The sequence below is a fragment of the Podarcis liolepis genome (assembly GCF_965112155.1).
Source record: "Podarcis liolepis genome assembly, chromosome: 3".
NCBI lineage: Eukaryota > Metazoa > Chordata > Lepidosauria > Squamata > Lacertidae > Podarcis > Podarcis liolepis.
The window spans coordinates 980075-1007087 of NC_139557.1; the positions used below are offsets into that span (position 1 = coordinate 980075).

The 27013-nt window shown below is 47.1% G+C and overlaps 1 protein-coding gene across 5 annotated transcripts in view; it reads left to right on the top strand.

Annotated features, from left to right (window-relative positions):
* Window positions 1-276: 276 nt before the first annotated feature.
* Window positions 277-27013, top strand: part of EVA1A (eva-1 homolog A, regulator of programmed cell death) — a 34431-nt gene continuing 7694 nt past the window's right edge. The window contains exons 1-3 of one of the 5 annotated variants that reach the window (XM_083495091.1): window positions 277-554; window positions 11199-11363; window positions 16537-17868. In XM_083495091.1, the coding sequence (XP_083351217.1) occupies window positions 509-554; window positions 11199-11363; window positions 16537-16901 (576 nt within the window). In that variant the 5' untranslated portion in view covers window positions 277-508 and the 3' untranslated portion in view covers window positions 16902-17868. Of the gene's footprint in view, window positions 555-656; window positions 1148-11198; window positions 11364-16536; window positions 17869-21534; window positions 25636-25970; window positions 26898-27013 lie in introns of those variants that run through there. The other 4 variants (XM_083495088.1, XM_083495089.1, XM_083495090.1 and 1 more) reach the window with 4 other exon arrangements.

The window sequence follows — 27013 nt, forward strand, 5'->3', positions numbered from 1 at the left end:
TCTCTGGCTCTGCTGGCCTCACCTTCGGGAGAAGTATAGAGCTATGGGGTAAGTCTCTCTGCTTTCCATATCCCACCCACAACTCTGCCCCATTTCGCCGGCTCTGCAGATGGCGCTTTGTTGGCATAGAAGATGCAGGGCCAGAGTGCTCTGACAGCACAGCCAAAGGTTGCTTTTGCATATTTTCCACGGCAGTGGCAGATGATGATGATGATGATGATGATGATGATGATGATGATTATTACGCGCGCGCACACACATACTTTGAATTCTGCCCTAAATTCGTTTGAACTGTAAAGTTTTAAGGGATCACAAGGGTCATCTAGTCCAACCCCTGCCGTGCAGGGATCTTTTGCCCAGTGTGGGGCTCAAGGGACTAACATTTGCATCCAAACGCCGCGGTGTTTAGATAGGGCACGCAGTACGTCTTTAGGGTTGGAAGGAGTGTGAGCACATCCAATTTTCTGTAGCAGCTTTGAAATGGTGCACCAATATCTCTGACCCGTTCATGGCGCGCCAGAGAGAGTTTCTGAGTTTCCTGCAAACTTTCACAAGTCAATTCTTTGTCACAAGTAGAATTTTACAAATACAGCTTGCTATTTTTTGTTTGTTTTAGATGACCAAAGCGTCGGAGATGAAAGTCCGGCGTCTGGGCCCCCACGCCTGGCAAGCGAGGCAGCGAGGGCGCGCTCTCGGCGGGGCTCCTCCTGGCGCGGGGGGGAGTGGCGGGGCGGCGATGGCAAACTTGTCTTTTGCGCTGGGCTGGGCCGGGGTCGCGCGGAGTCTCCTCTTTTCTCCCTCGGCTCCTTCATTCCTCTCTCCAGGCGGCTGGCTGCGCTCCTTTCAGATCTTTCTTTTTGACCTGCTTAACGCAGAAGGGGGACTCCCCCCCCCCGACATGTCGGGCCAAGTTTAGCTTAGACGAGGCTGGCGAAGTTTTCCATGTCATTTCCTGTTGCTGCCCTCCCGAGCCCAGCACCCACCCACCTCGCCGGCTCTCCTCGGCCGCGCTCCCGCTCGCTCTCCCGCTCTCTCTTCTCTCTCTGGGATGCGCGCCGAGGACCCCCTTGGCGCTCGCCGTCCTGCCGGGGGGCTCCGGCCGGGCTTCGTGGGCTGCGCGCCGCTCCGCCCAGAGGAATCGCGAAAGGTAAAAAAGGAGAAGGTCTTCTCTCCGGGGAGAACAAAGCCGCGGGAGGAGAAGGCTGGCAGAGCGGGGGTGGGCGGGGGGCGGGTTGGGGGCTGCTTTTCCGCGGAGCCTCCGGGACCTTTGACAGCTCCAGGTGCGCCCTCGTAGAGGAGGAGAACAAGGGCCGGGTCCAGGAAAGGCCGGGGAGCCGAGGTCCCTGGGGGCCCGAGGTCCCTGGGGAGAGGGGCTGCCGAGCGCCCGGAGTTGGCTTCCAGAACCAGGGAATTTCCGCCTGGTCAGAAGCAGGTTCCGGACTACTGGCTCTTTCCATTCGTATTAGGAGGAGGAAAAGCTGAGGGCAGCAGTTCAGAATGAAAGACCCCAAGGGGAGGTTTGTTTGGCAAGCCGCGGAATAATTGGAGAAAAGAGTAATTCAGGAGAAAAGCAATTCAGAGCTGGAAAGGAGCTGTGAATATGAGCAAGCATGGCGCTCGAAATGTGTGCTCTTTAGTTTCTGTGTAGGGTTGTTTCCAGCAGAATACTGTATATGGACCTACTTTAGTTTTCGCAGAAGTAGCAAAGAAGTTGTACGTTCATAGACGTGAAGTTCTCTCTCTTAAAAACCGATACTGTTTTTAATTTTAATAATCACACTGTTTCATTACATACTGCTAAAACTAGAAATACACTCATATCCTGCTGCATACAACATAACCGTAAAGCGCAGCACTAAGACAGGGACATTGCTAGGCACCTCAAATACTCAGGGCTCATGCCCAGGACAGAAATTTGCATAAGATAGGCATATGCTAATTTAGATATAAAGATGCAGATTTGGGGTGCTTTTATGGGGGAAAACAAACAAGCGGTGGTTTTTGCTGTCAGCTGTGTTCCTGGCAGTGTGCCCAGCTCCCCTGCTAAACAAAGCAAGGCCGAGGTCCGGAGGTCCGGAGACAGCACGAAAAGCTTGTGGCCTCTGGCCCCCGTCCTCCGTCTGAAACATCGCTGCACTAGAGCTGTTTTTCACAAGTGGATGTCAATTTCTGTAATGATTCCTTCTCTTCCTTCCCAGCATTTTGTCAAGCATCAGTTTCACCATAAGACATTCCTCTTAATTTAAAGGAAACAGAGTCTCTTGACTCCATCTCTCTTTCTCGAAAATGTATCTACAGTTACCTCCCCTATTTTCCTGATCTTGACTGCTGCACTCCCTTTCTGAAACACTTTGGGGGGTTACTTTAAGTCCTAAACCAGTTTATCTGCTAATATTAATGTTATTTCTAGAGGTGCCGGACAGCCAGCAGTTTCTATTACTTGTGTTAGACTTTTGAGTTTTTAATTAAGTTAAAATGCCTTGTAGAAATATAAACTGTAAAAAAGAGGAAAATGCATAATTTCTCTTTCTCATTCCTGTTGTTTTGTAGACAAACAGAACATTAAAAGGGAGCAATGGTAGAAACATACAGAAGCGGCTCACAAGGTTGAGATGCCTTCTGAGCAGGGCCAACCCACCCAGGAGGCAAGGGGAGGCAACTGCCTGAGGTGGCAGGATCCACAGGAGCAGCAGCTCTGGCCTCCAAGGGAAGCATCACCTGCCCCTCCTGCTGCTGCTGCAGTGGCAGCAATGACTACAGCCCCTCCTCCTCCTCAGCAGCCCCCCCCCATACCACCTATACCATGGCCTCTTGGTGAATCAGGGGCGCTGAGCTCCTTCCACCACTAGGCAGGAGAAGGCAGGGGCTGCCCTCTGGGGTCTCCTGGGCTCTGCACCTGCCCAGCATGATTCAGAGAGGGCCCCTTTGGATTCTCAGTTCAGTCGTCGTCAGGTTGATTTGATTCCGAACCTGTTCTCAACATAGATTGAGATCTTCACTCACCCCTTATTCCTTGGCTGGGGGGATGGGGGTGGGCACCATTTGGTGGTTCACCTCAGGTGCCAAAATTTATTGGGCCAGCTGTGTTTCAGAAGCAACTGGTAATTAATTCAAGCATGCCAGAAAGAAGTTTGTGACTTGCTATCCTGGTTTTCTATATGAACGCAAACCATAGGAAGGAGGAAGTGCTATAAGTTGAGCAGGCCCTGTTTGTAACCCAGGAGTAGGGTCCTTCTTAGCCTGCATCTACTCATGAGTAGTCAAACAGAGGCATTCATGAAAATCTCTAGCACTTGCTACAGGATGGGCATAGTCAGCATTTATTTGGGGGGGCAGGCTTTTTGTTAGGGGGAGGCAGAACCGAGTTATCTGCAATGCAAATGGTCAATTAATTAAGTATTTCTACTTATTTACTTTATTGGGGAGGCAGCTGCCTCCCCTGCTCCCCCCCACCGTGCCCATGTGTTACACCCCTACAGTCCCACTTCTGCAGCTCCCACTTCCCCCAGAGACTGGCAATTGATGGACCAGAGCTCCCCCACCCTGTTAGGGAAGCAGATGTGGGTCAGGGGCTGCCAGCTGCGGACTCTTACTCGGTTGGCATGTTGTCTTTTTAGGCATTGGGTTAAACAGATGTTGTGGCCAGGTATTCAGGCCAGTGCAGCCTTTTGGCATGGTAACCGTTTTGGACAGGTCTTCAGAGCCTGTGCTGAATGCATACCCTCTAGCATTCCTCAGATGAAAATAGGGACATTTCTCACTCCCTGCCAGCTGACCCTCCTTGACCCACCATTTTTTGTCCATCCCCCTGCTGCAGAGCATTTCCACCACCACCACCCCAATGGGACAGAGCACACAGCGTCCACTGTCCTGAGAAAGTCCCTGAATCCTGATTTCATTTTATTCTTTGGTAGATTTACAAAAAGCACTGGCAGGGGATATAGGGACATTCTGGGATCAAATAATTGCATTTTCACTTTTAATTTGTATACCACCTTTCTATATAACTATTCTCAAGGTGGTTTACAAGCTGAAGAAACAAGAAAATAGACAGCAAAGATCACACACATAATAACATTCTGATCCAACACAAAAAGTCACAATAACTTTAAAATAAACAGCTTAAATCAAATAAAGCAATATTGCCAGCTCAAGAAGTCTGAAACTGGTATCACGATCTGAACTTCATACTGGTTTCAGACAAAGAATTGGAATATTGCTCGGCTTTAGACTCAAGAACCCTTTGTGATCGAGGTAACGTAAGAAATGAAGAGGCATTCCCAGAGCAACTTGAAAATACCCAAACATAGGGGAAAGAAAATTCCTTGCTGATGAGGGGCTCCCTTTTGATCTAAGTTTGTGGAGAGGGGAGATTTCTCTCTTTCCCCCTCTAAGAAAAACCCCCTCTTTCTCCTCTCCCATCCTCATTAGGTATCAGAGGCATCCAGGCAAGGGGTGGGTGTGTTTTCATCCCAACCTCTTCAATGGGCAAGAAGAAATAAACCTCCCCTCCTTGCATGCTTTGAGCAAGACCAATTGGGAACCCCATATCTATAGTAAATTTTCGAAAGGCACCTAAAAGAGGACAGCACAATTTATTCCAGCTCCTCCTCCTCTATAGCGCAAGGAGTAACAATCTTCTTGACAGCCTCATTTTTTGGACCACATCCTGATGAATGTTGTGTCTTTCTCCTCAGTCAGCCGAAATCTGGTTAGAATGATGTCCCTCTTATTGCTTCATCAGCCCGATGCAATCTGAGAAGGGCTCAGTGAAGAAAACCTGCTTCGATGGTCTAATATGACTATGCCCTGCTTATTCTGTAACAGCCCACACCCTGCTTACCTAAGAGTAAGTGCCATCAAATTCAATAGGGCTTACTTCAGAGTAGACATAGGGCTCTCTGCTGGATGCTCTCCCCAGGGAGGCTCGCCTGGCGCCTTCCTTACACATATTTAGGTGCCAGGCAAAAACATTCCTCTTCTCCCTGGCCTTTGACTATGGCTTTTGAAACGGGTTGGGGGGTTGGTGGTGGTATTGCTTTTGTTCGTTACTATGATATATATATTTGTGTTTTTACATTGTAAACTGCCTTGTGATTTTTGAATAAAGTATGGTATAGACATTTAATTAATAAATAAATACCAAAAATGTAGCTGAATATTAGACTTTTGTTGAATAATTAGTATAGAAATGGATGTTCGACTGTCTCTCTGCTCCTGTTGACAGAAGATAACTACATGGTGACTGATAATCGTCTGACTGCTAATCACTTTATCTCCAAAGGGTGATCTGGAAGTTATCCTCAAATGCTTTGAGCAAGGCTGTTTTCCTGCTGTCTGCACCTGGAGGCTTGGAAAGGAGTTAGAAGGAGCTGGCAAGCTGAAGACTTGTCATCATGCCCAAGAGAAAGTCAGCCTGTCTGGGTGGAGAGGTAGAGGCTGTAGCTGCCACCAGGGATCAGGGCCTCACTAGGCCACGTTTACCTAGTAAAAATATTTATTGGCATTAATTAGCATAAACCCAGAAACAGGAAGTAAACTGAAAGGGCACCTATAGGAAAGACTAAAAAAAATGGGTCAGTGTGGCAACAGGCACATTCACTGTGGTTCATTTTTGGGGGAAAGGCATTATAGAAAAGTATGTGATCATTGTGTACATGCCTCCCATGTGGGGTGGGAATGGAAAATAAGCAAAGGTGCCAGCTAGGAGTTTTAGCTCAAAGTGTGATACAATCTGGCATTGTTGGCAGGCGGAAGGCAGGATCCAACATGTTAAGAGACTGCAGTGAATGAGGAGTGTTTAGGGCATGCTGGGTTCTGAAAGGAAAGAACAGCGAACAAGTTTCTTAAACTTACAGTTTGTTCTGAGAACTTTTCAGTTAAGCGTTTTGTTTTGACAAGTAACAACTTTGCTGGTAGGATGTAGGAGCTGTTGAAAATGTCTGTTTATAAATTACTAGGCTTAACAGGTTTATGGGGCTATTGTTTCACCTATTCTCTTCGGTCTCAGCCAGGCTTCCTGCCGAGTAGGCATAGCCTGGGTGCCAGAGGAATCAGTAGCTGTCTAGCTGCTTGTGTCTTTGGGTCTCTGGGCCTTGTGGAGGGCTTTTCTGAACCAGCCCATGCCTCTGTGGGCGAAGTCAGAGTTTCTCAAACTTCTGAACTCCTTCTGAACTCACCTCCCTTCTGTACCTCAATTTATAGAGACGCCAGTCTGTTGGGCAAACAAGTACACAGCAGTCCACTTCAGCCAGCCAATCTGACCCCCCAACAGATTGCTCATCACTCCCCCCACTCCCTCCACCAGCGCTGGCAAAATCTCACCAGAAGCTACAGCTGGCATAGATGAGAAATGCCTGCAAGCTGGGCAGCACCACCAAAGCATGCCAGCGGAAAAAGAGAGGGTGCTGGCCTTGCCTTTCCTCTCTTGACGCTGGCTGCTCAGAAGAGGAGAGCTTCTTGTCTGGCCAGCAGAACTGGGACCCCTTGCATGGCCAGACAAGTGTTCATCCCCCTCCAGGCGTTTTGATGTCTAAGGCAGCCCTAATTCTTTTCCAGCTCCAGCAGCCTCTGGCTCAGCCATCCCTAATTATTTTCAGTTGAATGACCCCAACCTACAAAAAGGCTAAATAAGGGAAAACACATCATGATTTATTGCTGAATGCAAAGTACACTTGCAGCAAAGTCTACAATCCCAAAGCAACTCTCTGTGGGGCTTACTTCTGAGTAGACATGTATAGGATTGGACTGCTGCTCTACTGTATTGGAACATATATTTTAACTGTTCAAGAAACTACAGTGTTCTAGTTAGATCTGTCACAAAGTGTTTCTGTCCTTGTCGTCGTGCTCAGGAATTGTTTGCCAATGCCAGCAGCAGTTACGCGCGCATGAATGCGCCACTGGAAGAATCCTACCAAGCGCACGGAAACAATCCGCTTGTCTCTAACGGCACAGATTTGCTTCTCTGCCCAGCAGGATTTATATGCAGGTGCCTGTCCTTTGAGGAGAGGAAGAGTTGTTTCCTCACATGGTTCTGTGTGGTTGTTGTCTTAAAATTCAATTGCTAACATTTCCTTTTCTTAGCTTAACCCGCTACTTAATGATTTAAAAATACCTCAATCAATGCTAGTTGTCCAGAGGATTTTACTGTGAAAGTGGCCCAGCCCTTGCCAGGACTGGTTCCCAGGTTGGCAGCTGTAAGGAGAGGATTCCATAACTTTGACACTGAAAGAAAAATCTCTGGACCCGTCTGTTTTGAGCCGGGATGTGTGCAAGCGAGGTTGTGGCACAGTTTGAAGAGGTTTTGGGTGGAACGGATGATCAATATTGCTTCCAGTCTCGCCTTCAGCCTCACTGTGGCACGGAAACCACCTTGGCCGCCCTACTGGGAGATCTGGGCCAAGAGATGCACCAGGAGAGTGTGAAGCAAGGAGGGCTCAGAAGCGCACCTTGGCAAGTGGCACTGAAAGGGAAAGGAAGCAGGCAGGGAAACCACCGCAGTTCAGATTATGTGCTTGTGGTCAGAACTGGATTTACTCTGTGGAAATGCAAGTGGGATTTGTTGACACTAGAGCTAGGTGATACATTGTCAAAAACCGGCTTGAATTTTACTTCATGATAACTGTTTCATAATATCTGACCTGGCAATATATCGTGAATCACAACGTGTGTGAGGACTGGGTGATATCTGGTTTTCAACACTGCAATATATCACCAGCAAAACATTGCAATATATCATGATGTCTGAAATAAGGATGGAATTATGCAGAGGCAAACAAGGTAACATCCTGGCAACTGCTACTACTTAAGGGTAAATAACGATAAATGACGATATATCAATCACCGCACGGTCCCCTTCATCAGCATGCAGGCCAAAATGTGTCCACACAGGGCTTTGGGTGGAGAGGAATGAGTCTTTCCCTCCAAATGTGTGCAAGTGGATGAGACCAACCTTGAAGGACTGTTGTCGAAACACAAGACTGCAGCGCTGGGAGGGGGAATAAATAACCATAGCAGAGGAGCGAAGGGAAAACCAAGGCAAGGGGGAGAGAATTCTTTGCCTGTCTGACCCAGACTGGCCTTGCAGGGCTGTAAGCAGGTCTCCTTCCAGAAACAGAGAGCGGGGAGAGAATCCCAAAACAGAGAGGCTTCCTTTACTCTGTGTCCAAGAGCTACAGCCCAGGGACGAGGAGAATGGAGAATGCATGTAGTTGTGAGAAATGTGGCACAGAATTACTGGGAGCTCCTCCACGAGGTTCAGCTTTGGCTCCAAGCACCGTCTACAGTGCTGTTAGCAGGCCATGGACATATTCTGCCATGGGGGTGCAGCTTCAGTCAGAGACCTTCAAACTCTTCCTGAAAGAAAATGCCAGACAGGGAGAAGGGGCAGGAGGGCAGTGTGATCTTGTGGCTGACAGCCCTGGCTTCCAATCAGGGAAGGACTTTGCCAAGGCTTTCTCTGACCACATGCCTGGGGGAGGGCTCTCCCACAGCTGTGCCTTGGCTTTCCTCTGTGATGACAAAATAAATCTGTCAGTCACAATGGATCTTTCCCCACCCTGGTGTTTTCTTTCTATGGTAAGGTTACAGACATTGGTGTCGCTTTCAGCAGATACTTGCAAGTTTTTATTTTTAATGTCCAAATTTCTGAGGCATCATGAAGTGCTTTGGGGTTCCCACTCTGGTTTGGGGTGCTTCATATGGATCGTGCTTTGCCTGAGACGAGCCCAGAATCCCTTTAAGTCAGGGGTCAGCAAGGCTTACTGGGCATGGGCCAGATCACTCCCGCGGAGATCCTCCGTGGGCTGGGCTAGCGCAGTGTGATGCCGAAAATCGCTTCTGTGCATGCCCAGATGCTGAAAATCACGCCTGTGCAGAAGCAATTTTGGGCGCCTGGGCATGTGCAAAAGTGATTTCCGGTTTCGCAGACATGCGCAGATGTGATTTCCAGTATTTGGGCATGCGCAGAAGTGATTTCCGGCGCCACGGAAAAGAGTCCTGCTGCTGTGCTGTGCTGGTTTAGTGCAGCGTGTGGGGACTCGCTGAGTGGGCGGCTCTGTTTGGGGGTGGCTCATGGGCCGGTTAAGCGACCCTCGTGGGCCGCTTCTGACCCATGGGCCTTAGGTTGCCGACCTCTGCTTTAAATCAACCAGTTTGGGATTCACAATCTTCTGCATTCCCTGCACACCTCTAGCGTCAGTTGTTTGCAATCAATTATCTGTCATCTTTCTGTGAGAAATTGGACCAAAGGACAACATACGGTTGGTTCCTTGAGTGCACGTATGTAGCTATTGAAACAAGGGCCTTTTGACAAACCACCTTATGAGGCTCTCTGTCCTACATATTTGGACCCTGTCCGCCCCTCTTTTGGGGGATAGGCGACCAGCCTGGTTGTCTAACGTGTGTTATAATGATTGCGGTTTCCCCAGGTGGCTGGGCTGTCAGCAAACCAATCAAGATATATAATCAAGTGTCAGGGCTGCCGCCCAGTCCCAGCTCACATAGGACCAAGTCAGCCAGCGTTCAGTTTCAAAGAGTCTTTATTGGATTACAGGTTCCATTTCCAAACTGCAACGTGCAGCCCTACTTCTTCTAGGTCAGAACGACGAAGACCCGTCTGAGTCTCCGCCTCTAGCGCACCAGCTTAATACCCTAGCCTTGCTCCACCTCCTGCGCCTTTCCTTCCGTCTCTGGGTCCTCCTGCCCCCCTGGGTCTCTCCTTTCCTACTCTCTTCTGACGCGGACCCCCCTGACCCTTCCGCCTCCTTGCGGCGGGCTTTGGGACTCGGTTCACTCTCTGGGCTGCTGGCTGCGCCAGCTTCCGTTACATTTGAACTTGGCGCGCGCGCCCAACTCTCCACTTTCCTCTTGATCGTTTCCTCGCTCCCCGAGGTGGGCGTGACTACTCCTGACTCATGCCCTCCCTCCTTCTGAAAGTCTCCGGAGCCCGATATCTGGTCCCCTTTCTCCCCGCTGCTCCCGGCTGGGAACGTGGGTCCCGATCTCCAACTGCTGCTTTCTGATCCCTCTCTGGACCCTTCTTCCTGGGGTGTCCCCCTGCTCTCCCCCCTTGCTCTGGCTGCTGGCGCTCCCTTCTGGGAATCCTCGGACTCGCTAGACAGGCTCGGTGATCTCGGGTCGTCATCCCCACTCATCCTTCCTTCGTATTCCTCCCCCTCGCTCTCTGTCTCCTCCCTTCTCTGCGTCTCTGCTCCTGAACCCCTGACATCAAGATATATATAAAGGATGTCATATAGAGGAGGGAGAAAGGTTGTTTTCTGCTGCTCCAGAGAAGCGGACACGGAGCAATGGATCCAAACTACAAGAAAGAAGATTCCACCTAAACATTGGGAAGAACTTCCTGACAGTAAGAGCTGTTTGACAGTGGAATTTGCTGCCAAGGTGTGTGGTGGAGTCTCCTGCTTTGGAGGTCTTTAAGCAGAGGCTTGACAACCATATGTCAGGAGTGCTCTGATGGTGTTTCCTGCTTGGCAGGGGGTTGGACTCGATGGCCCTTGTGGTCTCTTCCAGCTCTATGATTCTATGATTCTAAGATGCAGTAGGTTATCAGCAGTGATCTGAGTAGATGAAAAAGGTTGGCTTTCAGGATCAAAGACTTAACCACCTTCAAACAAAACAAAACAAAACAAAACAAAATGTATGTCCACTGCCCTCTTCTTCTGCGCTCAAGGGGAGGCATTAAGAATCCCGGCTCCCCCAGGAAGCCATGCTGGGTGTTACAGATTCTCCCTCGGATTAATATGGGCTGGAGGGAAAGGGATCTGCCAGGTGTATCTCAAACTATAGAATTGCCATTGCAATTGCAAGAAGAGCACCACTTGCCCTCTCTGATATTTCTAAAGCAGCACTGAATTATACCAGGTTGAGGGAACTCAGCTCCCATGACCATATTTTTTGATCTGAAAAGAGGAAGGAAAGAAAAAAAGGGCCTCTGTTTATTTACGTGCTGTAAATCATTCAGGTGTGTTTCACGAGGGACTGAAATTGAACGAAGCAGCTACAAGCACAGACCCTGAGCAGAGGATTAAAGGCAAACAGCAGACTTCACCCCAAAGCATTTCACAGCACGGATTTAGTTCCTAAATGCGGGTGTCTAAAGGCAGAAGGAAGACTTTGCTTGAACCGCGGGCCTAGGAGCAGGTGTGATTCACCCCCATTTGCTTTGTATTCCAAAACAGAAAAGAAGAAAGGGAGTCATGCTGCCTTTTGCCCACTAAACACCCAGACCGTCCTCCTTCCTGTCAATGAGGCACCCAGGAAAGTATTCAGCCAGACAATGGAGCCTACGGGGACCAAGATGGCCTTGCTCAGCAACGTCCTGGCAGCCTATTCCTTTGTCACAGGTAGGCTCCCCCCCCCGGCCACCACTTCTGTTTGCTCAGGGGGTCAGCTATCTTTTTCATCAGGGGGCCGGTCCACTGTCCCTCAGACCTTGTGGGGAGCCGGTCTATATTTTGAAAAATATAAATACCCTGCAAGCCGGTCCCGCAGCTGCCTCCGGACCTGGAGGAGGAACGCACTCTGCACGTGCTCAGGAGCACGTCTCGGCACTGCCTACTCACTGGCGTTGTTGATGAGCAGCAGCCGCTCCATCAGCCGGTCCCCGCAGAGCTCCCAGGCGGCATGCACCAGGCAGTGGCGTAGCGTGGGGGTGCAGGGGGGGCCGGCCGCACCGGGCGCAACATCTGGGGGTTAGGGTGCGCAAATCCACGGGTTAGGGGGCGCAAATCCACGGGTTAGGGGCGCAAATCCACGGGTTAGGGGGCGCAAATTACTTGCCTTGCCCCGGGTGCTGACAACCCACGCTACGCCACTGGCACCAGGCGCTGTGGCCCGTCGTCTGAGGCCAGGTCGGAGGGGCAGGCCGCGCACGCGGAGCGCCAGGCAGGCAGCTTGCAGCTTGCCCTCCAGCTGCTCCAGCAGCAGCGTGAGCCAGGCGCCAGGCGCAGGGCCAGCAGGCACGCCAAGCTCCGGCTGAAGCCCCGCAACACACCCGTCACGATGCCCGTGGCACGACCCAGACCCGCCGGCCTCTCCGTCCAAGGCCATTTACCACGGTGCGCGGGCAGCAAGGCTTCGGATTAGCTGCAGGAACTCCAGAGCTGTGCCAGCGTTGCCCCCTGCCCAGAGCCGCCTGCAGGAGCTTCCTGAAGCCCATCCAAAGCTGTGCCAGCCTTGCCGCCCGCCCACAAGCCATGCCAGCATCGCGGAAGTCAGTCCCCGCATGGCAAGGCGTCCTCAGCATGTGGGGACTCACCGAGCAGGCAGCAGGGTCCGCGGGCCGGATTTAGGAGCCTGGGGGGCCACATCCGGTCCCCAGATCTTGGTTTGCCGACCCCTGTGTTTACTGGATGTTTCATGAGGCTGTATCAGGGTATCTGAATATCACATTTCAAGGCTGGAGGAATTATTATTATTATTATTATTATTATTATTATTATTATTATTAAAGCTTTTTGATTTGTTTTTGCCAACCAGAGAACCAACGGAGTCCAGAAAAGGGAGCGTTGTGTGTATTTTCTGTGGTTTCTGATGCCCTGCTAGCTCATTGTGTTTTGTGCACAATTCTGCTCCACCAAAAGAGAGGACAGAAGAGGCCTCACACTTGCATAGAACTTGCATGGTGCTAATTGATATGTATATATGCAAATTTTAAAGTAATCGTGATTTAAATTTCACATAAAACAAGTCAGCCAGTTTCCCACCACATCACCCCAATCTTGTCTATTAAATTTTCCCACCTTATATTATCCCCAGCAATTCTTCCATTAGTTTATCACCCAGAGTCCAAAATAAATTCCCCTTCAATTAATTATCCCCATTCATCATCAGCCACATATCATTTACATCGTTTCACATGAAAGGAATGAAAAGTAAAAAGGGTGGTGGAGATTCTCCCTATGAGACAAAGGAGCCAGTAGGTAATCTGTTATACATTTACTGATTTTTTTCAAAAATATTTAAGCAGAAACCGCAAGCCAGTAGCTGAGCTTCCACCTCAGATGTACCAGGGCGGGGGGTGAGGGGTGGCGACACCACAACATCTCTGTGCCACAGCAATACTTCTGAATTAGGATTGGCGGAGTGTTGGCCAGAGAAGGATTTTTAGCAGCTGGGGCTGGTTCACCAGTTGGAAGAAGAGAGCCCAGCTGCTGTGCTGCCTCCTCTGTTCTGATCCCCTCCTTCTTGAAGCGGGTTTACCCTGGAAGCTGCTGCAGGATATGGTCACAAAGATGCTCCCCGGCCCACCTGGGGGGAACCATGTTGCTGCTCCTTGGTTCCTGGGCCCCCTTGAGGGCGTTAATGCTGATATAGGAAACTTTAGATGGCTTGGGGCCCATGTTTCCAATAGAGGGCCTCTTCCAGTATTAGCCAACTGGGCTCTGAGAGGGGCAGAGGGACCCCCTTTGCTGTCCTGCTGGAAGATGGCCCTTTCTTACGACGAGGGTGCTACCTTACTGGGCTTACGATGCCAGGCCAAACCCATCGATTTACCCAGGCCCTGGGTGGCAGTGACAGAGAAAGTGCCTGGAGGCTGGGGTTGATCACGCTACTCTATTTTGCCGTGTTATTTCAGTAGTAGCAGCAATTTATTAATGTGCTCTTATTTGAAGTTCGTCCCTTTATGAACTTCAAAGTGGCAAATACTTCTTTTTCATTCTTAAGATTAAAGACCTCCTCACTGAGGAGCCAACTCTCTGTCCTGTAATTTAGAGAATTAATGATACAGGTATATTTACTCAGCTCAAGAAAACTTGGCTTCTCTTCAACTGAAGTGTGAAAATGAAGTAATTGATGGAATGTCAATTTTGAATAAATGTTTCCTCGGGTTACAACATTTATCTTTCATCTACCCTTGTGTTGTACTCCTTGCATGATATCTTTCAGTTCCTTTCCCCATATAATTATTCCTTTGCAACATGGGAATTATGGGTTTCATACCTATGTTTAAATTTGCTAGGACTGGAATTTGCTAGGGATGAGTAGATTGCCCCGTTTTATTCCATTATTCTGTTCCATTATTTCCTGTTTTTTCTTGGGTTCTACCCCACTGCCAAGGAGAAAACAAACAAAGTCTTGTTTCTATGAAAGGAGGAAATGCCTATTACTTTGGCTTTTAAAAAACAGAATCTCTCTGCTGAATTGCACCAGTGCCACAGCAAGGAGCCTTTTAACTTCTAGGCTTCAAGTTAATACAGTATATTCTTATTCTTTTAGTATATAAATAGGTTGCACAGTGTTGTGAGGATTCTATCTTTTAAAACTAAAGCTGGCCCTATAGTTTCACTCTTTTTTAAACAAAAACAATAACTTTTTTCAAGGTATGGGTAAAAATAGAAAGTAGCCTGCCACCCCCGTCACCATGAGTGGTGCAAGATTCCAGGGGTTCCAGGTGCTTCTCCAGAGTTCATGTTTCCTTTGGGAATGAGGCACAGCAGAAACTGTGGCGTCTTTAGGATATATAGTTTATAGACACAATGTGAGCCTTTTTTGGAGGGGTTTCCAGCATTAGCATCCCCAAAGGGTCTTGTTTCTCCCATAGCCCCAGCTTTGGATTCATACAGACCTCAAGCATTGCTCTCCAACATTGCTCTGACTCTCCTGCTTACTGCTGTGTTTGCCCATCATATTATTACTCCTCTTCCTTACACCAAGCTTCTAGATCACATTTCTTCTCACTTTCTACTCTGGCTTTATCTTTGGAGGAAGGAGCCTGTTATGTACTGAGTTGAATAGGATCCAAACTGCAGCAGTCTGATTGGTCCTAGAACAATAGGATCCAAATTGCAGCAGTCTGATTGGTCCAAGAACAATGCAGCAGTATGATTGGTTGGCAGGAACCACCCAATCATGCTCCAGATATAAGTGAATCCACAACCTGATTGGCTTACAGTAGAATTCCAGAATTAACCAATCATGTGCAGCCCATTGTGTAAATAATGTATATAAAGCAGATACTTTGAGGGGACATTCATTCATTCCTCCTCACCATTATGAGCTGAATAAAGAGCATGAAATCACTTTGCGACTCTGAGTATATTTCAGAGCCTCACCCTTTTGCCATCTCAAACAGAGAATCTTGTTTAATCTTCTTTTAATTCTTTTAATTGGTGAATCTTGTTTAATCTTCTTTTAAGCCATACGAGTTGCAGGCATCACTGCCCCAGAGCCAGTTCCATTGTGGAACCATGCGCTTTCCTGAATCTGCCAACGTTCCACTTTATTGGATGCCCACAAATTCCGGGAGGAAAACTTCTCTACCCACCTTCTCCACAATAGACATGATTTTATAAACTTCTTTCAAGTCACTTCATACTCACTTTCCCCCTAAATTAAAAGACCCAGCCTGGGGTTGGTGGAAGAACTGTGCCTCGATTGACAGGTGACAGTTTTGAGGCAGCTCAGGATCTAGCAGATCCTAGGTTAGCTTGGTCCCTCCCCCATGTGGGTGCTTCTGCGGTGCTTTGCTCATGGGGCTCCCTCAGTCAACCTTCCTGCAGCTGCAATGGGGACCTGCACTCTTGGGTGCTGACCCTGCATGGTGGGCCAGGGGGCAGCTTTTGGCTGCGTGGTTGGGGGTGTGGGGGTGTGTGTCTTGGGTCGCAGCCTCACTTTGGCCCTCAAGTAATCTGGTGCAGAGGGAAGCCGATAGTATGGGTTTGGTACCTCTGTCCTGTGTCCTGCCCACAGCAGTAGGTCTGCCATAGCGGCCGGGGTTGTTTGAAGCTCAGGACACATTCAGTATAACCTCTGTGGATGGTGCCATTTTATGACTTCGCCTCCATTATCATTCATATTTAAATCATTCTTTTAATTATTGCTAAAATGCTTTTCTGATATGCTCACCACTCTTTCTTTCAATGGAAGAATTATAGCATTATAACATCACGCCGTACTGCTATAATTCATTATATGAGCATTGCTATAACACTCTAGTCCAGTCACAATATAACAATGACTGAATGATAGCATCACGTGGAGTCCCATAAAAAGGGGGTGAATGCAGTGTAGCAAATCCAAAATTGTATTCCTAACGTTGGAGGCCCCCAGATGAGATGCATTCGTGTACAACTTGGCCCTGGAAGCACTCCTTGAGGATTTACTTTTCCCAAACATATTAAATATTTTAGTTGCATGTCTCGCTTTAATTTCTCACCTCAGTGTGTCACCATCTAACTAGATCACTGCCTTCTCTAATGACTTACTCCTTTGACTTTCTCCTCGTTCTCTTTATCCTGCACCTCGAAGGTCCAGGCGTGTGTTCAGTCCCCCACTGCATCTCCCACAACAGATTGTGTCTCAACTAGATCACCTCATCTACATTTTCTTAATATGAGCCTCACATCCCTTTCCTCCCCACTCCACCCTACTCTGAGGCTCAAACTTATCTCTGTCCCCTTGTTTGGTGGAAAGCCAAAGGATTACAAAGCTGTTTAAAATTCATGTTTTCTTTGTTGGGCATTTCATTTCATCCCTCTGCACTCTTTAAAAAAAATTTCCTCTTCTACATTTCAGAAAATCCTGAGCGAGCTGCTTTGTATTTTGTGTCTGGCATTTGTGCAGGCCTTCTCCTGACCTTGCTGGTTTTAGTACTCCGAATCTCCTGTCAAACTGATTGCAAACCATTGCAAACCAAAAAGCCATCGCGGGACAGTGACACCAATGGCAGTGACAGCGACGATGACTCAGACACTGCGTCCGACCTGTCTGCTCGACGGCACCGCAGGTTTGAAAGAACACTGAATATGAACGTTTTCACCTCGGCAGAGGAGCTAGAGCGAGCTCAAAGGCTGGAAGAAAGGGAGCGCATCATACGAGAGATTTGGATGAATGGGCAGCCAGATATCCCAGGGACCAGGAGCCTAAACCGTTACTACTAACAGCTGGCCACTGCTACCACCTGGTCCAGCAGTCATAGAATCCTCTAAACCTGTTGCTACTCAGGGAAGAGGGGAAACTCAAGAGTTCCCAAGGCAAGCTAACCTTAAGCTTTGCCTCCATTTTCCCCAGCAAATTGCCATCAGGGATTTGCTCACAGACATCTATTGCTGTTGCTGTTGTTTTTTTTTGGAGCAGAGGGGACATACCAGACAAAAAACTCACTTTATATTGATTTGAAAGCATCTATATCATGGATTTTTTTTACCACATACCTGGCAAGGATGAGATTTGCTTGTGTATTGTTTTAACAACCAGGATCCTACTAGAGGCAGGGCTGTAGCTAGGGGGTGGTGAGGTGGGCCTCCGCCAGAGGCACAGGCAATTGGGGGGCACAAAATCGTCTGAAAAATATGTCCATAAATATAAATCTTGATTATTACCTCATAAGAAATGGTTTTAAATAGAGGGTGAATTGAATGGGGGGGGGGTCGGGTTGGAAGAGGGGAGGGAAGAAGAGCTAATTTGTCCATGGCTGGGGGTGCAATTTGGATGGTTCTGCCAGGGGCGCAAGATCACCTGGCTATGACTCTGCCTAGAGGTGATTAAAATGCAGTGTTGGTGAAGAGGGAACCTGTTATGTACTGAGTTGAATAAGTCATGATAAGGTTTGCAACATTGGGAAATTGTGGAATTAACCCATGTAACCCATCCAAACCTTCAGAACTGAGTATTCTCACACTATGAAACTATCTTGGTGCTTGGATGCTCAATATTCTGTCTTGTTATTTAAGGCTGTTTTAAATCTTGCTTTAGTGGCAGCAATTTTTTAAAAAACTGTTATCTCAGGGATAAAATCCTTCTCCCAATACAAGTTCCCCCATCCTTTCCCCCCATCCAATATTTTTCCCATGGGGGCTTGTTATTGCAGAAGTTGTCAGTGGTGAGTAAACTGTTAAAAACCTCAAAGGTTGAAAGGTTTTGTGAGTGTTCGTGAGAGTGCGCGCATGCACACACACACACACACACACACACACACACACACACTGCTGTGCAGTGCCTTACTGATACTAAACTGTAGTTTTCTTATTAGCAGTTATGCATAAATATTTCATATACAGTATTATATTCCCCCTTTCCCACCAAAAATAGTTTTTTCCACAGTTGCATTGCAGGAATACAGTGGGAGCAAGTGTGGCTTAAAAAAACCACACACGGATGAATTTACTTGCTTCAATTTTTTTTTTTTTTAAATCTATCTTCTGTTTTTGGTAAATGCACTAGAACATAAATGATTTTTGTAGATTCCCCAAAACTGCAGACCTTCCAACATTCCTTAGATGAAAATAGGGACATTTCTCCCTCCCTCCCATTTTTGCTCCCCTCCAGAGCATTTCCTGTCCGAAGTAAGGCGAGTGATGTCACCCCTCAGCCAACAGGGCACAGCGCACCTCCAGCGCCCTGAGAAAACCCCTTAATCTTGATTTTGTTTTGTTTTATTCTTTGCTAGATTTACAACAAGAAAAGCACACACGAAACCTAAATTTTACAAGGGAGCAAGGCTAGACATGGATGAACTAAACATTTTTTTTTAAAAAAAATCAAGGCGCTTTGCCACCCAGGGTGGCCCTGCCCTCTGCCTGCCCCTCAGAGCCAGGGCATTGTGTGGGGCTGGGCCCCTCTGCTGGTGGCGGCATCCTCTCCTCCTCTTCTGCACCTGCTCTCCAGCAGCCACTACAAGCTGCCCAAGGGTGGAGAGGCCATGGGGTGCTCCCTTGCAGCCCCCATCACTCAGGACAAGCGCCAGCTCCTCCTCCTCCCCCAGCTCAGCAGCAGCAGCAGCACCACCACCGGAGGGGGGGGGGGAATAGGGACATTCTGGGATCAAATCAGGAGCCGGGTTTTGTAATTCCAGGATGGTCCCTGGAAAATCAAGGCCCTTGAAAGCAGCTGTTTCATCCTGTTCACCTGGCCTTAGGGTCTGAACACAACCAAAATCTTCCTCGGTGGCCCAGCATTCCCAGAAGGAACAGCCCAAGCTTTCAGCAGGATCGGAGCGGGCCTGATCCTGTAAACATGAACTAGGCTCCTTGCTTTTATAACCGGTTCAAGTCATTTCTGCTGGAAGTTGTTGGCTGGTTTGCACACACGGATCCCGGATGTGAAACTGCTCAGTGGCCTTAGATATATTAAAGGTGATAAAATGTTTTCTGCCTGACAAGGAGTTCCAAGGAGTTAATAAGGCTTCCTTTCCTTCTTCCCGAACCTACAGTGCTGCTAGTTAGTCTTCTGCTGCACACAAATAAAATTGTACAAAACAAAAACAAGCCATTTAACACTGGGTCCTTGGCATGTGAAGTGTGTGTCAAGGGGCTGACATTTTCCCTCAGACCTTCAGATAGATGCTCAGCCGTTTCTAAACTTTAGGTTAACTATTTCTATAAGTCTGTTCTGCTAGCACTCTTCCTGTAGGTCTAGACAGCTATGTCTCTCTGTCTTTGTGCCCTTAGATCACGAACTACCCATGCATTTTTGTCTCTGCTCCTGCTGGCGCTTTTTAGTATGCAGCCTCCACAGCATCTGGTGACTGCAGAGTCAAACAGGCCTTTGGCCATCTTACTTTTGAAGTTAAAAGCCTATGCAACTAAAATGTCACTCAGCAGTGATGACTGGTGTCCATCTGGACGGGAAGAACTGAGGGCAGAGAGCAGGACAGCCAGTGGTAGGTGGAGCTGGCCATCTTTTGGTACTCCTCTTCCTCCCTTCCAAGGACACGAAGAAAACGTAAGCACCTCAGTCCAAGACCTTAACAACTACCGGAACAGTATTATCTTAAAGTAGACTGGTTCATGTAAACGGCTGTCTTTGCTTGCTGCCTCTGACGATTTCTAAACTGGAGATAAAATCTGTGACTGACCTGCCTCTCAGCTCCAGTGTGGCAGGGAGAAGTACCCAGGGGGGTCCAACCAGGAGATGAGTTGCCATGGATCGATGACCATGAAGGAAAAATGGAAATTAAATTGTAGAAGATGACGCTAAAAGATATTTAGGATTATTTGTTTCTTCGTGTCTACAGATTTTGTGAAATTTCCTGGAATCAAATGGCAGCCACAATTAGAGCACATTTCACAAGCCATATTTTGAACTTAGCACTGTCCGGGCGCTCTTCCAGAGTAGAGAGTCCAGGCCTGGGTGATGGATTTTTTCTCTCCTGGAAACCTGCTAATGTTCTTTTGCTAAGAATGGTCTCTTAGGTTCTCTTTCTAGGTTCCCTGCTGACAAGTAGGGCTGCTAGTATTCCTGTTTTCTTACTTCAATTAAATATATTTCAGCGAATTCTTGTCCCATATTCCCATGACTCATGAAATACAGCTTTAAAAAACAACAACTTGCTTTGCTATACATTTACCTCCCCACAAAGGGCTCCACCAGACTTCACTTGTGGCACTGCTTACCCCTGGGAAAACCTTCTATTTCCTGCGGAATTGGAGCAAACAACAATCAGATTTTCTGCGCATTGTCGTTTGCTCCGATTCCATGCTAAAGAGCGGGTTTTCCTGGGGAAAGCAGTGTGCCAAATGGGAAACCACTGGGACCTGTTCTTTCTAGGCACGGGTCAAGTGGAAAGTGGAAGAGCCCAAAGTCTTTTTCTTTTCCCTAAACAATGTTTTTATTTTCATGTATTAAAAAGTGGTTTTCTCTTTCTCTCCCCAGTGTTTTAAATGTTTTTTTTCTCCCTCTCTCAGAAAGTGGGAAATTGCTCCTTAAAAAAAAAGTTTTTAAAATTAAGTTTGACATTTTAATCAACATAATCTATCAACATAAATCACACAAAGCAATAAACATACATCCCCTTTCCCCCCACCCAGGGACTTCCCTCAACCTCCCCTTTTGGATCTTTAAAAAATATTTTCTCATTCTGCATATTTTAAAATATCTTAATATCATTCTCCTTTGCCTAAATGCTCTATTTTTTCCAAATTTTATACCAAACCATTAAAATCCCATATTCTATCTATTTGTTTTCAAATCATTCTTCTACATCTTTCACATTCTATTTTACTCAAACCCTGCTAATGAGCCTTTTTAAAAAAAAAACAATATTTCTGCATATACAGTGGTAGCTCCGGTTACATACGCTTCAGGTTACAGATGCTTCAGGTTACAGACTCTGCTAACCCAGAAATAGTACCTCGGGTTAAGAACTTTGCTTCAGGATGAGAACAGAAATTGTGCTCCGGCGATGTGGCAGCAGCGGGAGGCGCCATTAGCTAAAGTGGTGCTTCAGGTTAAGAACAGTTTCAGGTTAAGAATGGACCTCCGGAACGAATTAAGTTCTTAACCTGAGGTACCACTTTATAATGTAAATGCATTCTAGTCTTTTTAAAATTCTCTATTATCTTTATCTCTTAATTTAGCTGTAATTTTCACCATTTCTGTATATTCCATCAATCTAAGTTGCCAGTCTTCTTTCGTTGGCATCTTGTTGTCCTTCCATCTTTGGGCTAAAAGGATCCTGGCAGCCGTTGTGGCATACATAAATAAGTCCTTGAATTCTTTTGGTATTTCTTGTTCTGTAATGCCTAATAAGCTTCTGTTTTTTTAATTAAATGTTATTTTAAACATCTTTTCCACCACATGTGGTAAAACATCCCTTCTTTCTCTTTTGCACTTCCTGCATATACTGGAAATTGTTTTGTACATTTTGGTTAATTTAACTGGAGTCATGTACCATCGATACATCATTTTCATATAATTCTGTTTCAAAATTACACAATCCGTAAATTTTAAATCAATTTTCCTTAATTTCCCCCACTTTTTCATTTGTATATTATGTCCCATATCTTGTGCCCACTTAATCATTACAGATTTAACTTCTTCATCTTTAGTTTCCCACTCTAACAGCAGACTATACATCTGCTTCTTCTGACTTCCGGTTGCTGTCTGCCTTATGGATGCTGCTCCCACGATAGCAGAGACCGTTGGCGAAGATAAACAAGGGTGATTTTAGGGTAATTGTCCTTGCAAGCTCCCCCTAGGGGCCGGCGGAGTGAGCTTCACTTGCAGATTGTCTCGGTACTGGCTCTCGCTCCGGCATGGAATTTGGGAGGCAGGGAGACGCCGAGTACAAAAGCATTTCTCCTCTCAGTAAGCCCCCTATGCAGCCATTAATGAAGCAGAGGCACTTCTGTGTATTAGAGTGAAATTAGAACTAATATATAGACGCTTGCTGGAATAGATGGGACAAGCTGCCAAACTGAAACAGCTACAAAGTTGTTATGACTCAAATTGAAAAGAAGACTTCCTTCGATATGGTATGTGTCTGGGGGGGGGGAAGCGTATACCCTTTGCTACATAAATGATTCAGCAACACTCCCCCCCCCCCGAATGCTAATAAACAGCTAAAAGGCAAGAAGAGATAAAAGAGAATGGGATTATATTTATGGATTACAACGAAAATTAGAACTGTGTGAGAAAATTGAAAGGGATTTAAAGCATCAAACTTTCACTGTGCTGCTATGGGAGGACCTGGACTTGGGCTTTGAAGATCCGCCAAGGCTTTGGCGGGACACCAGATCATTATTGAGGGAGTTGACCAAGGAGGAGAAACTGGAGTCTTGTTAAAGCGTTGGTGGGATGCCAGTTCACTCTTAATTTAGACTCAAACAATAACAAACAAAAAAAGATGGCATGTGATGCAGTCGAAAATACAGTCTCATTTTCTGGGGACAAAGGAAAAGAAAGAGTGAAAGAGCGGAAGTAGCGATGCTGCGCAAAACAGATGGAGAACAGGAAGAATGAAGACAGCATGGATGAGATAAACGTCACACGCAGGAAACATTTGGGATACAGAACTCTTCTTGCAGGATTTCTTTTTATTAAATGTGTTTTTCGAATGGAAGTCAAAAACTCTGTAGCTGTTGATAAAGGACTAAGATCAAGACTGAACGTAATGGGATTAATCAAAACTTGGAAGCAGGATGAAATCTAATCATTTCACCTAGAAATCTAGCATGTGGAAAGTAACAAAATGTATAATTGGCTTTATAATTGATATACAGTGGTACCTCAGGTTAAGTACTTAATTCGTTCCGGAGGTCCGTTCTTAAGCTGAAACTGTTCTTAACCTGAAGCACCACTTTAGCTAATGGGGCCTCCTGCTGCTGCCGCGCCACCAGAGCACGATTTCTGCTCTCATCCTGAAGCAAAGTTCTTAACCTGAAGCACTATTTCTGGGTTAGGGGAGACTGTAACCTGAAACGTATGTAACCTGAGGTACCACTGTATATTTGAATATGAATTGTAATTTTACATTGATAAAATGTGGTTTATATTGGACTTTAATAATTGAAAATTAATAAACAGATTAAACAGAAGCTCTGCCTCTTCTTGCCAGTGGCAGCAGGTGGCTTGGAAAGCTCTGCCCAGGAGTGTTTTTCCCCCTCTGGGGAATGAAAGAAATCAGGTAATGATAGTGTTTATTTTGACTCAGAATGGTCCACTGAGTTCCAGCAGACTTACTCCTCAGTCAATGCCCTGATGAATACAATGGATTGTGAAAATGGCAGTGGCAGGAAGATTGGCGGAGGAGTCACAAAGCCATTTCTCATTTAATTTCTGGGACAGTTACATAATTTTTAGTCAGGTCACTGTTGCTCACCATCCCCACATGTGTGTACTGTGATTAACATTTATTCTAAGAGAAAAGACATGAGTGGGATTCGTCATATTTAGATGAATCCTACTATTAGCGGAACTGCAATATGCCTGGTATGGTTTATCTGTAGTCATGATTATGAAAATACCACATTTTATGAAGAGTGCTTTACAAGTAAGCCAAGGTACTAAGACTTAAACTACCTCCAGGTTTGTTCAGTACATAGTTATGCTGAGGGTGTGTGGGTGGGTGTGAGTAGCACTCGGTACATTTTTGTTGTTTTAGCCATCAGTTGTAAAATGCCGAAAATATATTGGCTTAAATAAATAAATCGACCTACTTAAGGCTGACAGCTCTTGTTACTTGCAGCCTGAACCACAGTCAAATTAAACTGAAATAATTCAGTTGCATAATCTTAAAAGCTGTGCACCTCAGTTGAACTGGCTGACGTACAGATTGAGCAGGAAAGGGAGACGCATTAGAGCCCTGAAGATTTGTGCACGGCACCTGGAGAACTCCCCCAAGATTAATCAATGGTTACCCTAGACTATCACCCATTTGCAAATGAGGCTGGGTTGCAGTAAGAAGGGGGCAATGGCTCAGTACCTTTTGAGAAAAGCAAGCAAAAGAACATCGTCTGAAGATGATTGGAAAACTCTCAGCGCGACTGAAATACTTGATGGGTGCAAAGGAACCCCCACTGTGGTGGCCAAGACTCTCAATGTGCAACAAGGGAAATGGGGTGGGGGTGGGGGAGTTGCAACTGCAAAAATATATCCAAGAGGAATGGCAAAGAACAAATTGCTAGAACTGAAAATTAAGGGTGGAATTCACCATTGCACTCTGAGGACTGTTCAGCCAGCACAAACATTTCTGCTTGCCAGATGGAAGAATGGCAAAGTAGGGGCTGAGCAATTCTGCTTTCTCTCTCAATGGCATTTCCCCTGCATAGTTCTCCTGATTCTGCAGAGTGTTTTATGGGGGGAGGACAGAAGTGGGGGGACCCTGAGGGGAAAGCTCCATTGCACTGGTGTGAATTCTCTCACTGGCTTTTGCTAGTGGGCCAACTGAGAATCACAGACTCGGAGAATTCTAGAGGTACCCCGAGGGTCAGCTAGTCCAACCCCTGTCGTGCAGGAATCACAGCTAAACAATTCCTTTTGAATCTATTCTCTTTTTAATTTTTCTGGACTGATCATCATAATTTAAAATTTGGAGAGGGGACAAAAATTCCACAAACTCTGGGATGAATCACTGTTTTAGCACATCCCTATACAGTATGCACTTACTTGCCTAGTGGTGGATTGCTGTGATGGAGACCTGCAAGTTATGTCACTGATTGGATGCTAGAAGGTCCTGAGGCTTCTCTCTCAATCTGGAGAGCCTTCAACAAGCCTCCACGAAGCTCTCATCCCCTGAGCTATTCACTGACACTCCAAGAGGCTGCTCTTGGGCTCTGAGCGAAAGTGGCTGGAAGCTTTGGATGCCGCTCCTTGTGGGGCTGGGCAAGAAGGAGCTCGCTCGCCCCCTCCCTGCTTAGGCGAGCGGGAGACTGAGCCCAGGCAGGAAGGGAGGCTTCTCCCGCGTGGCTGTGCCTACATTTCCCAGCCTGCCTTGGGGTAGAAAAAAGGGGGGAAGACCAAACCTTTTCTTAAGGGAGCAGCATTGTTATTCCTTCTACCTAATACTAATACACAGATTTCCTATTTCTAAATAACTGGTCCTTGTGGGGGCAGAAGATTCCATGAATTCCATCCTCTCACTATACTGCTGGGAAACTGATGTACAATATAGCACGCTACGTTATTCACTCTAACGATGCCAGCTGCAACATTATGCATGCACTTCTGGAGCTGGATCACTGGAGCAGACAGGATCTCTGGAGTACAGGTTCACTGGAGCTCTGGATCACTGGAACAGAGCAGAGACCTCGGACCGAACCTCAGCATCCTGGTCCAGGGATAAAAGCCTCCTCAATCTCTGCTACACGGCCCAAATCTAGGAGGCACTTGGAAACCTCCGGCCAAGTTTTATTTGTTTGTTTGTTTGTTTGTTTAAGATTTCTTGGTTTATGTTATGTACTGAGTTGAATAGGATCCAAACTGCAGCAGTCTGATTGGTCCTAGAACAATAGGATTCAGAATGCAGCAGTCTGATTGGTCCTAGAACAATGCAGCAGTATGATTGGTTGGCAGGAACCACCCAATCCTGCTCCACATAGAAGTGAATCCACAACCTGATTGGCTTACAGTAGAATTCCGGAATTAGCCAATCATGTGCAGCCCATTGTGTAAATAATGTATATAAAGCAGATACTGTGAGGGGACTTCCATTCATTCCTCCTCACCACTATGAGCTGAATAAAGAGCATGAAATCACTTTGCGACTCTGAGTATATTTCAGTTTACAAAAGTATGTGCAATGTCTCTTTTTTCAACTTGCGTTTTCTACAAATCAGTTTCATTTGTTGCGAGACGTTAGTGTTAAATTAGGAAGAAAAAGGGGGAAGATGGGGAGAGGCCTCTAGCCAAGTTGACCCGCCGAGCAGAGATGCTGGCATGGGCCACGGTGCCTGGTCTGTTGGACGCTGGTAAGTGGAACCTCTGGCCCCTGTTCCGGCCGCGCTGGCCTGCTGAGGCGCTGCACCCTCTTGCTCCCAGATGTGCAGAACCTTCCTTTGTGATGGCGCTGTCTGCGCAGAGGGTCCCGTTCTCTGAGTGGAGACCCCGTCCCTTTCCGACCAACGCTGCCAGTTCTGCTGCCATCCCGGTGCCCGGATGTCCTTGAGGCCGGCTTGACTTTTCCCAGGACGAACCCCGCGTGCCCTTGCCCTTAGAAACGCCACGGCTGCTATTGCTTTAGTCGATGCAACTGAAAACACGTGCAGTTCTTTGCGGGAAGCGGCGGCAGGAGACGTGGGCCCATCGGCACGGGGAATGTGCACCGTCGGCAGGCTCTCAAGGGTGCTTCGCTCCCATTCCTGCCTCTGGTCAGGAGCAAGAGGCTGATCCCGATCCCTAGTTCCCAAGGAAAGCCTTCTCGAGAGGTGCCTCCCCTGAAGATCCCGAGGGGCCGAACGAGCCGCCGACCGTGGACAGGACACTCGCTGGGTGAAGGGCTCGCTGGACAGGTCCCAGCTCAGCCCAGGCTATGTTGCACAGATGCCATGATCTGCTGGGTCAAAGGCTGCCATAACCTCTCTGCCCTTAGACACGTTTCCCCATTTCAGCTTCTGGGCTTGGAGGCACCGGGAGGGCCACGGATTTGTTCGCTGCACAAAAGCAGGTCAGAGCAGCCAACGCCTAGTAGCAGTGACTCCTCAGGACTGTGGTGGCCAAAGGTTTGTGTATGGATTTACCTTATGCTAAAATCCTAAGTTTGGATTTGTTTATAGATTTTGATGAATGGTTTTTGTAAATTTTGCATCTAGTTACAGGATGTCTATTTTTCAGGGTG